The sequence below is a fragment of the Pelodiscus sinensis genome, chromosome 17 (assembly GCF_052426305.1).
Source record: "Pelodiscus sinensis isolate ZL-2025 chromosome 17, ASM5242630v1, whole genome shotgun sequence".
Lineage (NCBI taxonomy): Eukaryota > Metazoa > Chordata > Testudines > Trionychidae > Pelodiscus > Pelodiscus sinensis.
In genome coordinates, this window is record NC_143068.1 from 3938763 (window position 1) to 3952357 (window position 13595).

Here is a 13595-nt window from a genome sequence, read left to right on the forward strand (position 1 = left end):
GAGAGGCGTGCAGAGACAAGCCGGGGCCAGAGGAACATGCGGGATACATGCTCCAGTGCGAAGCACAAAGTGGGGGCAGCCAGATGGTCCTCTGCCCCACCCCCCACCATCTCTGAGGCCAATCTTGGGATGGAGGGTGGGGAAGGAGCTCCCATTTCCCTTTTAGCCAGTGGATACTTGCTGGATGCGTCAAGGAGCAGCATGGAGCAAGCGTGGGCAGGAAGCCTGCCGGAGCGCTGCTGGGCATGACCAGGGCAGCAGGGAAGGCCGGAAGCTACTCTGGGGAAGCATGTGGAGGTAGCAGGCAGGGCCTGGGGAGAGACCCAGCCACAGACATTAGTGGAGCTGGGCCCCTGGAGCCAGAATGTTCCTGTTGCCTGCGCTCCACAGGCCCATGTAACTCACTGCCCTGGGCTCACAGGCTCATGGAGGGCTGCCCTGCCCCGTGTTTCCCAAGGGAAGCTGCTGGGGCCTTTTGCCCAACTGCATATTCCCTGTAGGGAGTCAGGCAGCCTTGCACTGTCACACCTCCCCTGCCAGGAAATTGACATGCCAGCTGCTGTTTGAACAGACAGGGTGCAGCTAGACTGGCAAGATTTTGCCAGCTGTCTACACTGGCCGCTTGAATTTGTGCAAGAACACTGACGTTGTAATGTACAAAATCAGTGCGTCTTGCGCAAATACGTTCACGCTCCCACGCGGGGAAAAGCCCTCTTGCGCAAGAGGGCCAGTGTAGACAGGGAAGAATTGTTTTGCGCAAAAAAGCCCCGATGGCTAAAATGGCTTTCGTGCGCAAAAGCGCGTTGAGTCTGGCCACGGATGCTTTTGCACAAACACATCCGTGCCAATGTAGACACGCTTTTGCGGAAATACTTTTAACGGCAAAACTTTAACAGTATTTCCGCAAAATCATGACAATCTAGACGCAGCCACACTGTGTCGCCCCAGCTACACTGGCATAACCCTTATATCGTCATAGCATCCTAGACCACTAGCACTGGCAGGGTCAGAGTCCCCTGCCCTCATGGCAGGCTCCCGCACTGTCGCGCGACCATCCCTGCTGGCTGGCTGTCTGTCTGTCTGTCCGTCCAACCTCTCAAACAGCACCCGGGATGGAGCTTCCACAGCCACTGTAGGCAGGTTCTGCCGCTCTTGGAGGGGACGTTATTGTATCGGTGCCGGAGGACGCCTACATCAGTGGCACAGGGCTGCTGTGTAATACTTAGATCAATATAAGCGGCTTTATCTCGCATAGACCAGCCCTGAGTAATTGGTTTAAACCCTGCTCTTTTCCCTCCTCTGGCTACACAAGTCTGTATAGCAGTGGGGCCCAAACGTTCCGGCAGCACTTCCCCTTTTTGAGACACCCTCAACACCCACCCCCCTCCGGGGGGGGGGGGGGACACGCAACAACTGGTTGAGCAAAAGAACTGACCAGGGCTGGAAAACAAAAATAGCAAGGGGATATGGGGGGGGGGTCACCTTGTTCCCCCCCCCCCCAGGAATTTCTTCATGCCCCCCAGTTGGGGAACCCGTGCTGTATAGCCTCGGCTGCACTCGCTCCTTGGCACGTTGGCCAACGTGCGTCTGTCTGGGCTGTAGCAGTCGGGCACAGCAGGGCTTTTTTAACTCTATTTGTTGACTCAATTGGTTTTGCTCGTGGAGAAGCCGCTATTCTGGAGGACTCAGCGTCATGCTGCTAATGGCGTCTGTTTGAGTCCAAGCCAAAGCCACGTAGCCCAAGGCATGCTCATTGCCGCACCTGCGGCCGATGCCGGCAGCAGCAGGCCGAGTGTCTTTTGTGCTAGTTCAGGTTCTGTCAGGCGAGTGCTAGCACATCAGCGCGTAGGAGCCAGAGTAGGCGCCACACCGTTCCGCCCGGTGGTGTTGAATCATAAATTTCGTTATTACTTTACCAGCGCTTCAGCATGGCCTTGGCATGGTGGCCAGCACATGCCGGCCCATACAGCTGTTTAGCATATGTGGCATGTAATACCCAGTGGGGCCAGATGCCTCACTGGGCCCACGCCTGCCCCACGTCCCTGGAAGGGCAGGGCCTTGGGCAGAAGGGGTGAAGCAGGGGTTAGGCAGCTCCCTACACCTACTGGAGTGCATGGAGTGGGCACTTCAGCAATGAGTTAAAGGGCCTGGGGTGCTGACCGTCCCCATCGCTGTGGCAGTGGCTGGACACTCCGGGCTCGTGTTTATCGCTGGGGCCCCGTTCCCAATCCAGCAGCAGACCTGGAAATACCTGTTGCACCCGGCCATGCGAACGAGCGTGCCCACGGTCGGGTGCCATTGGCCATACAAAGCAGGCAGCTTTAGCTCCTGCAGATGGAAAGCACCTTGTTTGCCGTAGTGCTTGTTTGAATAAGACGTAGGACTTTCGGGCGCTCAAGTTTGCTATTGTTTGGGTTTGAATGCCGTCCTGTAACAAAACATCTGTTTGCGTAAGGCGCACGGTCACAATTCAGCTTGCACTAGGTCTATGGTGAGCATTTTTACAGATCAAATATTGCTAAAACTAGCAAGGGTGCACTGAACACTTTGTCTTCCAGGCTGTCGTGGAGAAACAACCCAACTAGTTCATCAATGTTGCTGGGTATGCTGTGGCTTAGCAGTGCGTAAAACTGAGTAATCAGGATTAATTCGTTGCATTACCTCCACTTACTTGACAGCCCTGACGATGACTTGTGCTGCTCCAGGGGCCTTCCATGATGGGCGGGGGAGGTGCCCACTCCAGCCCAGTCAGGCTAGAGCAGCCTCCCTGCCCCATTTACAGTGACACCTTTGTTATCTGGCACTCTAGTAACCAGAAAACCTTGATAACCAGCAGTGCCCCCAGCCACAAGACTGTCCCACCTTCAGGCGCACAGGCCGGGCTTGGTTTACTACGATTGGCTTAACAGGTTTTTTTATTTAAGACGTACCAATCATCTTTAACTCAGAATAGAAATGTGAGACCAACTGCCTGACACTACAGAACTACCAGTATAAAGAACTTGGGTGCTACTGTTATTGTCCATTGGGTTTGTTTTTTCCTAGGTTAATGGGGGCCCTCAGATAACCGGACTTTTTAGATCACCAGACTGTCCTAATCCCCGAGCATGCTGGATAACACAGGTTTTACTGTGCTTAGTTAACTAATTCAGCAGGTTTTTACATCCCTACTCGTGACATCAGTTATTCAGCATCCTCCTGTCCCTTTTTCAGTTGCCTTTTGCTCTTCATCCGTCTTGGTTCCTTTGCCTCTGTTTCTCTCAGCTGGAAACAAGGCAGCGAGCTAGACAAGATATCCAACCTGCTGTCTGCAGCCACAAATGCTCCTGGGCCACCGCAGGTCCATGGACCACAGTTTGGGAACACTGCTGTAATCAGCCTGGCACATGACTTGTCTTAAGGCCAGCCCCGGTTTTGTGACTAACCCGAAGTTCAGGCCCAGGCCTTGAAGCCATGTCAGACCCAAAGGGTCTCAGTAAATGTACCTGTTGCTTTTCCCTTCTCCCCAGGAGATAAATACTGGGTTTTTAAGGAAGTGACAGCGGAGCCAGGGTACCCGCACGGCCTGGTGGAGCTGGGCAGCTGTCTCCCCCGGGAAGGCATCGACACGGCTTTGCGATGGGAGCCAGTAGGCAAAACCTATTTCTTCAAAGGAGACAGGTACTGGCGCTATAACGAGGACAAGCGAGCGACCGACCCAGGCTACCCAAAGCCCATTACTGTGTGGAAGGGAATCCCACAGGCCCCACAAGGAGCTTTTCTCAGCAAAGAAGGCTGTACGTATACCCATCATTGCACGCGTTTGTCAGACTAATACGGGGCCCTCCCATGGGTGCCATTTCTTTCAGATTTTATTGCACTGGGATGTAGGCCCCAGAGCTCACAATACTGCGCCCACCAGAGGCTGGTCTCTAAGGACGGAATTCACAGAGCCGTGCTGAGAAGCACCACGCTGAACTTCTAGGTGCCTCGCAAACTACTGGGCTTCACTAAGGCTCTTACAGGCGCCTGAGCCCCATGCACTGAGGCTACTTTTAAAAGCATTTGCGGAAAAGCGCGTCTAGCCGCGCGTTTCCACAAAAAAGCCCCAATAGCCATTTTCGCGATCAGGGCTTTTTTGCGCAAAACAAATCTGAGCTGTCTACACTGGCCCTCTTGCACAAAAGCTTTGTGCAAAAGGACTTTTGCCCGAACGGGAGCAGCATGGCATTTCCGCAAGAAGCTCTGATTTCTTACATGAGATTGTGAGTGTTCTTACAGAAATCCAAGCCGCCAGTGTACACAGCTGGCAAGTTTTTCCGCAGAAGCAGCTGATTTTTGAGGAAAAACTTGCCCGTCTAGACACAGCCTGAGCGAGGAGAAACAGGCATCTCAGAATAGGATTCGGGCACTTGCCTACATGAGCCACTGGGCGGTAGGTACCATGTCCACGGGGGTGCTAAGCTCCTCCCTCTGCTCAGGGCTCTCAGTTGCAACCACCTTCAGGGCATGGTGCCTGTGCTGTGTTAGCAGGCGGGGCAGAGGGAGGAAGGTCTCTAGCCTCAATTAGGGCTCTCCTGTTGGGAGTGAGGGGCCCATGGCTCGTGTCCCCTCTTCCTGAGGAGATGAGACTAGAAACTGCCACCCCTTCAAGCTGTGGCCCATTCTAATGTGGGGGATTCCCTCCGGATCTCGTTTAAGCTCTTCCACTATTGGCTAATGAGGGAATCATTGGGTGCGAGCGCAAGATTGGTGGGGGAACCCTCCTGGGGAGGGGGAATAGCAGGATCCCATCTCCTTGCTCTAATGACATTTTTAAATTACATATGCACAGTGGCACAGCTTCAATTAGCAAGCCTGAGGGAGTTCCTCCCCCCTCCCCCTCAAATAACCCCAAGCCTGAGTGCTAGACCACTGGGCTACGTCTACATTGGCCCCTTTTCTGGAAGGGGCATGTTAATTTCAGCGATCGTAATAGGGAAATCCACGGGGGATTTAAATATCCCCCGCGGCATTTAAATAAAAATGTCCGCCGCTTTTTTCCGGCTTTTAGAAAAGCCGGAAAAGAGCGTCTACACTGGCCCCGATCCTCCGGAAAAAGCGCCCTTTTCCGGAGGATCTTATTCCTGCTTTGAAGTAGGAATAAGATCCTCCGGAAAAGGGCGCTTTTTCCGGAGGATCGGGGCCAGTGTAGACGCTCTTTTCCGGCTTTTAGAAAAGCCGGAAAAAAGCGGTGGACATTTTTATTGAAATGCCGCGGGGGATATTTAAATCCCCCGCGGATTTCCCTATTACGATCGCTGAAATTAACATGCCCCTTCCGGAAAAGGGGCCAATATAGACGAGCCCCCCCGGAGTGAGAGGGGCAGATCCCTTCTTCCCTGCAATCAGGCAGGCGTGGAGCGCTTCACACCAGTTATGAGGGGCCCCCTCCCCTAGTCTTATGTAAGTTTGCCTGTAAGGCCCCCTTTGGCAGCTGAGCTTTGGGCCAATATACGGGCTTGGGCCTGCCAGGCCGGCTAAGTGAAGGCTTCGTGGAGTGCTCCTGCTGCCCGATATGGACTAGAGTGCCCTTCCTCAGAGGCACAAGCTTCAGCATCTAAGCAACTTTTACGGTAAAAATGTAAGTGCTGAGCGAGTTTAGGTGTCTACAGGATTTGGCTACAGCTGAGCAAGGGTTTTGTGAATCTCACGGTGGCCTGATTCTGGAATTCAGGCACTGCAGGGGGCAGGCAGTGCATCTGTGAATCTAGCCCATTTGCCTGCCCCCTTTCCATGACTAACTTGGGATTCTCTCGCTGTATTTGCCCAGTGCCCACTCCACAGGCCCCTATGATCAATATTTATTCTCCAGCCTTGGTCGCATCTACTGCTTGTCTGTCTTCCCATTGGTTTTCTCCTGCATCCTCCAGCTCTTTGCCAGGCAACTGGGAAAGAGCAGCCTAACCCTACCCTCTGCCCAGGACAGTGCCCCCCGCTGCTGTGGATTTCTCTTGTGATGTCAGGAATGCTCTCCAAGCCCTTACAAAGCAGAAGAGGGGAACTAGCTCCCCCACAGACTTAAGAAAAGGGGGGTGGGAAACATCTAGCTAGTGAGAGCTCATTCAGCCAAGGAGCAGCTGAAGGCACCAGCCTTTCAGCAGCAAAGCTGAGCTCCTGCATGCATTATCTGACAGGCAGGGGTTTGAAAAGATTTGCTGCAAAGCCTGGCTCCCATCCAGGGTGGGCTCCCTCACTGCCTACTCGGAACTGTGTCTATGAAACTAACTATTCTAAACATGCAACCAAATCACTCCCCAAACCAGAGCAAATCAGGACAAACTGGTCCATGCTTATGGTGCTTGAGTTGACCTTCATTTGCCCCCGGATTCTTAGGTTAGAATTCCAAATAAACAGCAAATCAGCTTCTTGGTTTTCCCATAAACATTTGCTCTGCAGTCCTCTACAATCAAGAAATTGCCTCCTGATTTCCAAATTTGCCATGGGATGTAGACAGTTCTTGCCCGCACAACCTCCTACCAGCCAGACAGATGATGACCAAGTAAAACTGCTTCCAGTATCTCCTCACCCCTGTTCAGTTTCAAATCTTTGAAGGTTCTATTAAGTAAGTGCTCTCTCTTTTGTCTCCTAGTTTACACCTATTTCTATAAAGGGAAAGAGTACTGGAAGTTTGATAACCAGAGGCTGAGTGTGGAGCCAGGCTACCCCAGGTCAATCCTCAAAGACTGGATGGGTTGCAACCAAAAGGAAGTTGAACAAAGCAAAGAGAGACGCTTCCCCCATGATGATGTAGATATTATGGTGACAATCAATGACGTGCCTAGCACTGTAAATGCAATTGCAGTCGTGATCCCTTGCATTTTATCTCTGTGTATCCTTGTCTTGGTATATACAATTTTCCAGTTTAAAAACAAAGAAGTGCAACAAAATGTTACCTATTACAAACGACCTGTCCAAGAATGGGTATGACACTGTCAACTGCACATTGCAGCTCAGAGCTGGCAAAATGAGTTCAGAAGTCCACCACCAAAACCGGGCAAGTGACTTTTTATGAGTTGTGGAAATTCTGGGACTGAACGAAGCCAGAGATACAGAGGTGGTCTTGCAGAGTGAAGCCTCTTTCCTTCTTCCTGCCTCAGTCATGTGTCTGTCTTGCTGTGCCATTCTCCACAGGACCCTTTGTATGCATCAGAGGCTGCAACAGGAATTTTCTTGAAATGTTTTTCAGATGACTTGAGAACCCTTCAGTGCCCTGCCCCGTGCTCTCTGTGAAACCCAGCATTCGCCAGTGTAGCTAACCACCTCTAAATGGACCAGGTTTTTTACAATTGTCTCAAATGAATTATTATTAAATCTGTGTAATAGGAACAATTCAGTATCATAAGGAGAAGACAGGCTGATGCTGAATCATTCTGAAAGATCTTCCTAGTTTATTACAAGAACCAGGGAATTACCCGGATACAATTTTCCAATACCTGCTGGTCAGATGTTTTGTACCTTCATAATTAATTGATGCTGTCACTTAATACAGTGTACGAGGAGGTAATTCTGAGGAGGCTGAGTTCAAGCAACTCTAATCCAGAGAGTTTAACAGCAACTCAACTGGATTAGTTTACAAAAACAGAGACCAAGACACCCCCAAATGTTAACACAGCCCTACCTGTGTTTGTTTCCGGAATCTCTCATGTAATTAATATTTAAATGTCATATTACCACTATTTGAAATGCCCAGCAATCACAAACAATAAATTGTTACTAAACTAATGATCTCGCCTGTATTTTCTCTCAAAATTCTGGAGACTGATTGAAGTGGCATGTCTACTCAAATGCTGAAATTTGCATCTCAGGTTCCAAGAGAATGACAATTTCTCTCTAAATAAGTGTTTTCAAAGAGTTGAATGAAGTAGTCTGGGTCAAGTAAGAACTCTGGCTGTGCCTAAAACTTGAAAACATTATCTCGCTTTGACCATTATTTTTAATTTTCACTCACCTCTTCACACCCAAGTATCTGGCTGGAACCAAGACAAAAAGGGGGAATGCCAAAATCTAGTGGGAGAGCTTGTTCTCACAGGGTGACTAGCATAAGGCTGGAGGGCTGCGTCTAGATTGGCATGATTTTCCGGAAATGCTTTTAACAGAAGTTTTCCGTTAAGAGCATTTGTGGAAAAGAGTGTCTAGATTGGCACGGACGCTTTTCCACAAAAGCACTTTTTACGGAAAAGTGTCCGTGCAAATCTAGACGCGCTTTTCCGCAAAAAGGCCCTGATCGCCATTTTCACGATCGGGGCTTTTTTGCAGAAAACAAATCTGAGCTGTCTACACTGGCTTTTGCCTGAACGGGAGCAAAATAGTATTTCTGCAAGAAGCACTGATTTTTTACAGTAGGAAGTCAGTGCTTTTGCGGAAATTCAAGCAGCCAGTGTAGACAGCTGGCAAAGTTTTCCCGGAAAAGTGGCTGATTTTCCAGAAAAACTAGCCAGTCTAGACACACCTGAGATGTCTTAGCCTCAGATAAGGTTTGGCTAAATACCTGACTTTAGGAGTGATCTTCAATAAATCTCCTTCACATACTGCCATTGTCTGCTCTTCTCTTTCATAAATACAAATGCTTGAGATTGCATCTCTGAGCTGGGAGATGTTGAGAGTCTCTGGTTAGGCTAAAAGGGGTTAAAAACAAAGGTGATGTCATGCTAGGAGTCTACTACAGGCCACCTACCCAGGTGGAAGAAGTGGATGAGGCTTTTTTTAAACAACTAACAAAATCCTCCAAAGCCCAAGATTTGATGGTGATGGGGGACTTGAACTATCCAGATATATGTTGGGAAAATAACACAGCAGGGCACAGACTATCCAGTAAGTTCTTGGACTGCATTCGAGACAACTTTTTATTTCAGAAGGTTGAAAAAGCTACCGGGGGGAAGCTGCTCTAGACTTCATCCTAACAAATAGGGAGGAACTGATTGAGAATTTGAAAGTGGAAGGCAGCTTGGGTGAAAGTGATCATGAAATCATAGAATTCACAATTCTAAGGGAGGGTAGAAGGGAGAACAGCAAAATAGAGATAATAGATTTCGGGAAGACGGATTTTGGTAAGCTCAGAGAGCTGATAGGTAAGGTCCCATGGGAATCAAGACTGAGGGGAAAAACAACTGAGGAGAGCTGTTAAGGGCCCAAAAGCAAGCTATTCCGCTGCGCCTTGGCTTAACCACGAGATCTTGCATGCTCTAAAAATAAAAAAGGAGTCATATAAAAAATGGAAAGTAGGATAAATTACAAAGGATGAATATAGGCAAACAACACAGGAATGCAGGGACAAGATTAGAAAGGCAAAGGCACAGAGTGAGCTCAAACTAGCTCTGGGAATAAAGGGAAGCAAGAAAACTTTTTATAAATACATTAGAAGCAAGAGGAAGACCAAGGAGAGGGTAGGCCCACTGGTCAGTGAGGACGGAGAAACAGTAACAGGAAACTTGGATATGGCAGAGATGCTTAATGACTTCTTTGTTTCGGTATTCACCGAGAAGTCTGAAGGAATGCCTAACATAGTGAATGCTAGTGGGAAGGGGGTAGGTTAGAAGATAAAATAAAAAAGAACAAAGTTAAAAATCACCTAGAAAAGTTAGATGCCTGCAAGGCACCAGGGCCTGATGAAATGCATCCTAGAATACTCAAGGAGCTGATGGAGGAGGTATCTGAGCCTCTAGCTATCATCTTTGGAAAATCATGGGAGACAGGAGAGATTCCAAAAGACAGGGAAAGGGTAAATATAGTTCCCATCTATAAAAAGGGAAAGAAGAACAACCCAGGAAACTACAGACCAGTTAGTTTAACTTCTGCGCCAGGGAAGATAATGGAGCAAGTAATTAAGGAAATCATCTGTAAAGACTTTGAAGGTGGCAAGGTGATAGGGAACAGCCAGCATGGATTTGTAAAGAACAAATCGGCTGCGTCTAGACTTGCGCTCTCTTGTGCAAATACTTTTAACGCAAGAGTTCTTGCGTTAAAGTATTTGCGCAAGAGAGCATCTACACTGGCATGTGCCTTTGCGCAAAAGCCGTGCTTTTGCGCAAGAGCATCTAGTGTCAGTGTAGATGCTCTCTTGCACAAGAAAGCTCTGGCGGCCGTTTTCCCCATCGGGACTTTCTTGCGCAAGAAATTCCTGTCCCTGTCTACACTGCCCTCTTGCGGCAAGAACACTTGCGCAAGAGGGCTTTTTCCCTGAGCGGGAGCGTCAGAGTTCTTGCACAAGAACTCGCGGCCAGTTTAGACAGCTGGTAAGAAATCTGGCCAATGTAGACACAGCCATCATGTCAGATCAACCTGATAGCTTTCTTTGATAGGATAACGAGTCTTGTGGATAAGGGAGAAGCGGTGGATGTGGTATACCTAGACTTTAGTAAGGCGTTTGATAGGGTCTCACATGATATTCTTATCAATAAACTAGACAAATACAACTTAGATGGGGCTACTATAAGGTGGGTGCATAACTGGCTGGATAACCGTACTCAGAGAGTAGTTATTAATGGTTCACAATCCTGCTAGAAAGGTATAACTAGTGGGGTTCTGCAGGGGTCTGTTTTGGGACCTGCTCTGTTCAATATCTTCATCAACGATTTAGATATTGGCATAGAAAGTACACTTAAGTTTGCAGATGATACCAAGCTGGGAGGGGTTGCAACTGCTCTGGAGGATAGGGTCATAATTCAAAATGATCTGGACAAATTGGAGAAATGGTCTGAGGTAAACAGGATGAAGTTTAATAAAGGCAAATGCAAAGTGCTCCACTTAGGAAGGAACAATCAGTTTCACACATACAGAATGGGAAGCGACTGTCTAGGAAGGAGTACGGCAGAAAGGGATCTAGGGGTTATAGTGGACCACAAGCTGAATACAAGTCAGCAGTGTGATGCTGTTGCAAAAAAAGCAAACATGATTCTGGGATGCATTAACAGGTGTGTTGTGAGCAAGACACAAGAAGTCATTCTTCCGCTCTACTCTGCGCTGGTTAGGCCTCAGCTGGAGGATTGTGTCCAGTTCCGGGCACTGCATTTCAAGAAAGATGTGAAGAAACTGGAGAGGATCTAGAGAAGAGCAACAAGAATGATTAAAGATCTAGAGAACATGACCTATGAGTGAAGGGTGAAAGAACTGGGTTTGTTTAGTTTAGAAAAGAAAAGATTGAGGGGGGACATAATAGCAGTTTTCAGGTATCTAAAAGGGTGTCACAAGGAGGGAGAAAACTTGTTCATCTTGGCCTCTGAGGACAGAACAAGCAGCAATGGGCTTAAACTACAGCAAGGGAGGTTTAGGTTGGACATTAGGAAAAAGTTCCTAACTGTCAGGGTAGTCGAACACTGGAATAAATTGCCCAAGGAGGTTGTGGAATCCCCATCTGTGGAGATATTTAAGAGCAGGTTAGAGAAATGTCTATCAGGGATGGTCTAGACAGTATTTGGCCCTGCCATGAGGGCAGGGGACTGGACTCGATGACTTCTCGAGGTCCCTTCCAGTCCTACTGTTCTATAATTACACTGGTTTTCCATGCTGGTATCCAAGCAATGTTAAATAACTGTCCGAAAACAACGGTGGCATGTTCACATTGCAGATGTCATTTAGCCTTGTGCAGAGAAGCCCATTCAAGACCAAGGCAGCGCTTCCACATCACTTGCACCCTGTTTTGAGAGCTTAACTCGGATGTGAGTGGTTCCTACTCCTCTAGAGTGGGCCTGCTGCCTTTGGTTGAGTTTCACTACAGTGTAGCTGATGAAGCAAGACGCAATGGATACCTGCTTAACATCCAACAATGTACGACATGAGTCAAAATGAGTGAGGATTTCAAAGTTTGTTTCACCTATTTCTTTTAGTACATGGGCCAGGTTATAAGCATTTATGATGACAAGGGCAAAGCAGGAGGAAGTGAAAGCTTGTTAGTGTGTCATCTACTGTTACAGCCTGCCTCAGACTCAGGCAACAGAGAGAGGTGCTAGAACTTTGTGATGCATTTCAATTGCACATCATGTGGTCTTAGACTACTTTGTATTTTATACTTTAAAGAAACATGAACGTGCCTTCAACACCATTATAAACAGAATGGAAGGGAACTTGGTCAACATCACATCTGTATTTTAGGGAAAGACATGGTGGAGTCTCCTAGTGGCTGAAGGGCTACACACAAAGCACCGAATAAGGCCAGACTTAATCACTGGCCACCTCTCCCCAACTCAGTATGCTGCTGTGTACGACACATGGCGCTGATATGTACAGTAAGTTCCAGCACCACGTGCCACATGCTTTTACCACCAGGCACTTCACTATACCTATGAGCCACTCCAAATAGACCCCCATTGAAAATGTGTCTCCCACTTCCCTTTGAGGCACCCTCAGCCACATTACATCCAGCCCCATGGACTTGTGCATGGCCAGTATTTTTAAATAGTTCTTAACCTGCTTTTTCCCCACTGAGTGCTGCCCCCTCCTTCCCATCCTGTGCTGTCCAGCAGTCTGGGAGTTGACTTGGTATAAACAGGCAAAGCATTGAGTATTTCAGCTTTTTCCACATCGTGTCATTGGGGGTATGTCTACACTACAAATTTTTTTTTTTGGAAAAACTTCAATTACATCCACACTGCAATCGCATTCTTTCAGAAGAAAATAGAAAGAAGAGAGGGGTTTTCCGGTATTGGTAACCCTCTTTCTGCGAGGAAGAAGCCTTTTTCCAAAAGAGCCCTTTCAGAAAAAGGCGTGTGTGGACTGGGAAGAAGAGTTCTTTTGGAAGAGGAGGAAAGAGGAAAAAGCACAGGTGCCCTGGCAGCCACTCGTCTGTAGTAATCCCAGTGTAAATGGGAGACAGCACCCATTCCATGTGGATACTCTTTCAGAAGAAATTTTTTCGGAAGATTTCTTTGGGAAAAACTTCTTCCGAAAGCAGCCTGCAGTCTAGACATAGCCTAGGTCACATCCTCCACTCATAAGGGTCCTGTACTTTCCTGACCACCTTGCTGCTCACATACCTGTAGAAATGCTTGTTACCATTTATATCCTTTACTAACTACAACTACAACTGTGCTTTGCTCTTCCTGATCATACCCCCGAATGCTTGAGCAGTACACGGTTCCCTAGTTAGCTCTCCAAGTTTCCGCTTTTTATAAGCATCCTTATTGCGTTTAAGCTCACTGAGGTTTTCCTCGGTTAAGCCAAACAGGTCACTCGCCAGATTAGTTATTCTTTCTGCACATTGGGATGGTTTGTTCCTGCATCCTCAATAAGGCTTCTTCAAAGTACAGCCAGCTTTCCTGGACTTACTAGCTTATCTTACTAGCTTCAGGGGATCCTGCCCATCAACTCCTAGAGGGTGTCAGTCTGCTTTGCTCCCAGCGCTTCATTACCACGCTGTAGGGCTGGGCCCAATTGCTCCTACGCTAGGAGGACACATGAACCAAACAGCTGGGTGAGAGAGGGTCACTTGATTTCTCCTCTCCAACATGACTCCCAGAAGCACCTTTTGCTTTCACCACCCCAGCTACCCCCGGGCTCCTTATCACTCCTGGATTCTCTCTTATGTAACAGCTTTGAATCTGCAAGCAAAACTGTCACTTATTTGCCCTTTTCTGCACTGT

General features: G+C 48.2%; 1 protein-coding gene across 7 annotated transcripts in view; it reads left to right on the top strand.

Moving 5' to 3' along the window:
* The window catches only part of MMP24 (matrix metallopeptidase 24), a 113634-nt gene extending 100833 nt beyond the window's left edge, over positions 1-12801 (top strand). For 6 of the 7 annotated variants that reach the window (XM_075901451.2, XM_075901449.2, XM_075901450.2 and 3 more), the window contains 2 exons: positions 3510-3776; positions 6611-12801. In XM_075901451.2, the coding sequence (XP_075757566.2) occupies positions 3510-3776; positions 6611-6948 (605 nt within the window). In that variant the 3' untranslated portion in view covers positions 6949-12801. The remainder of the gene's footprint in view (positions 1-3509; positions 3777-6610) is intronic. The other variant, XM_075901454.2, reaches the window with a different exon arrangement.
* The last annotated feature ends 794 nt before the right edge of the window (positions 12802-13595 follow it).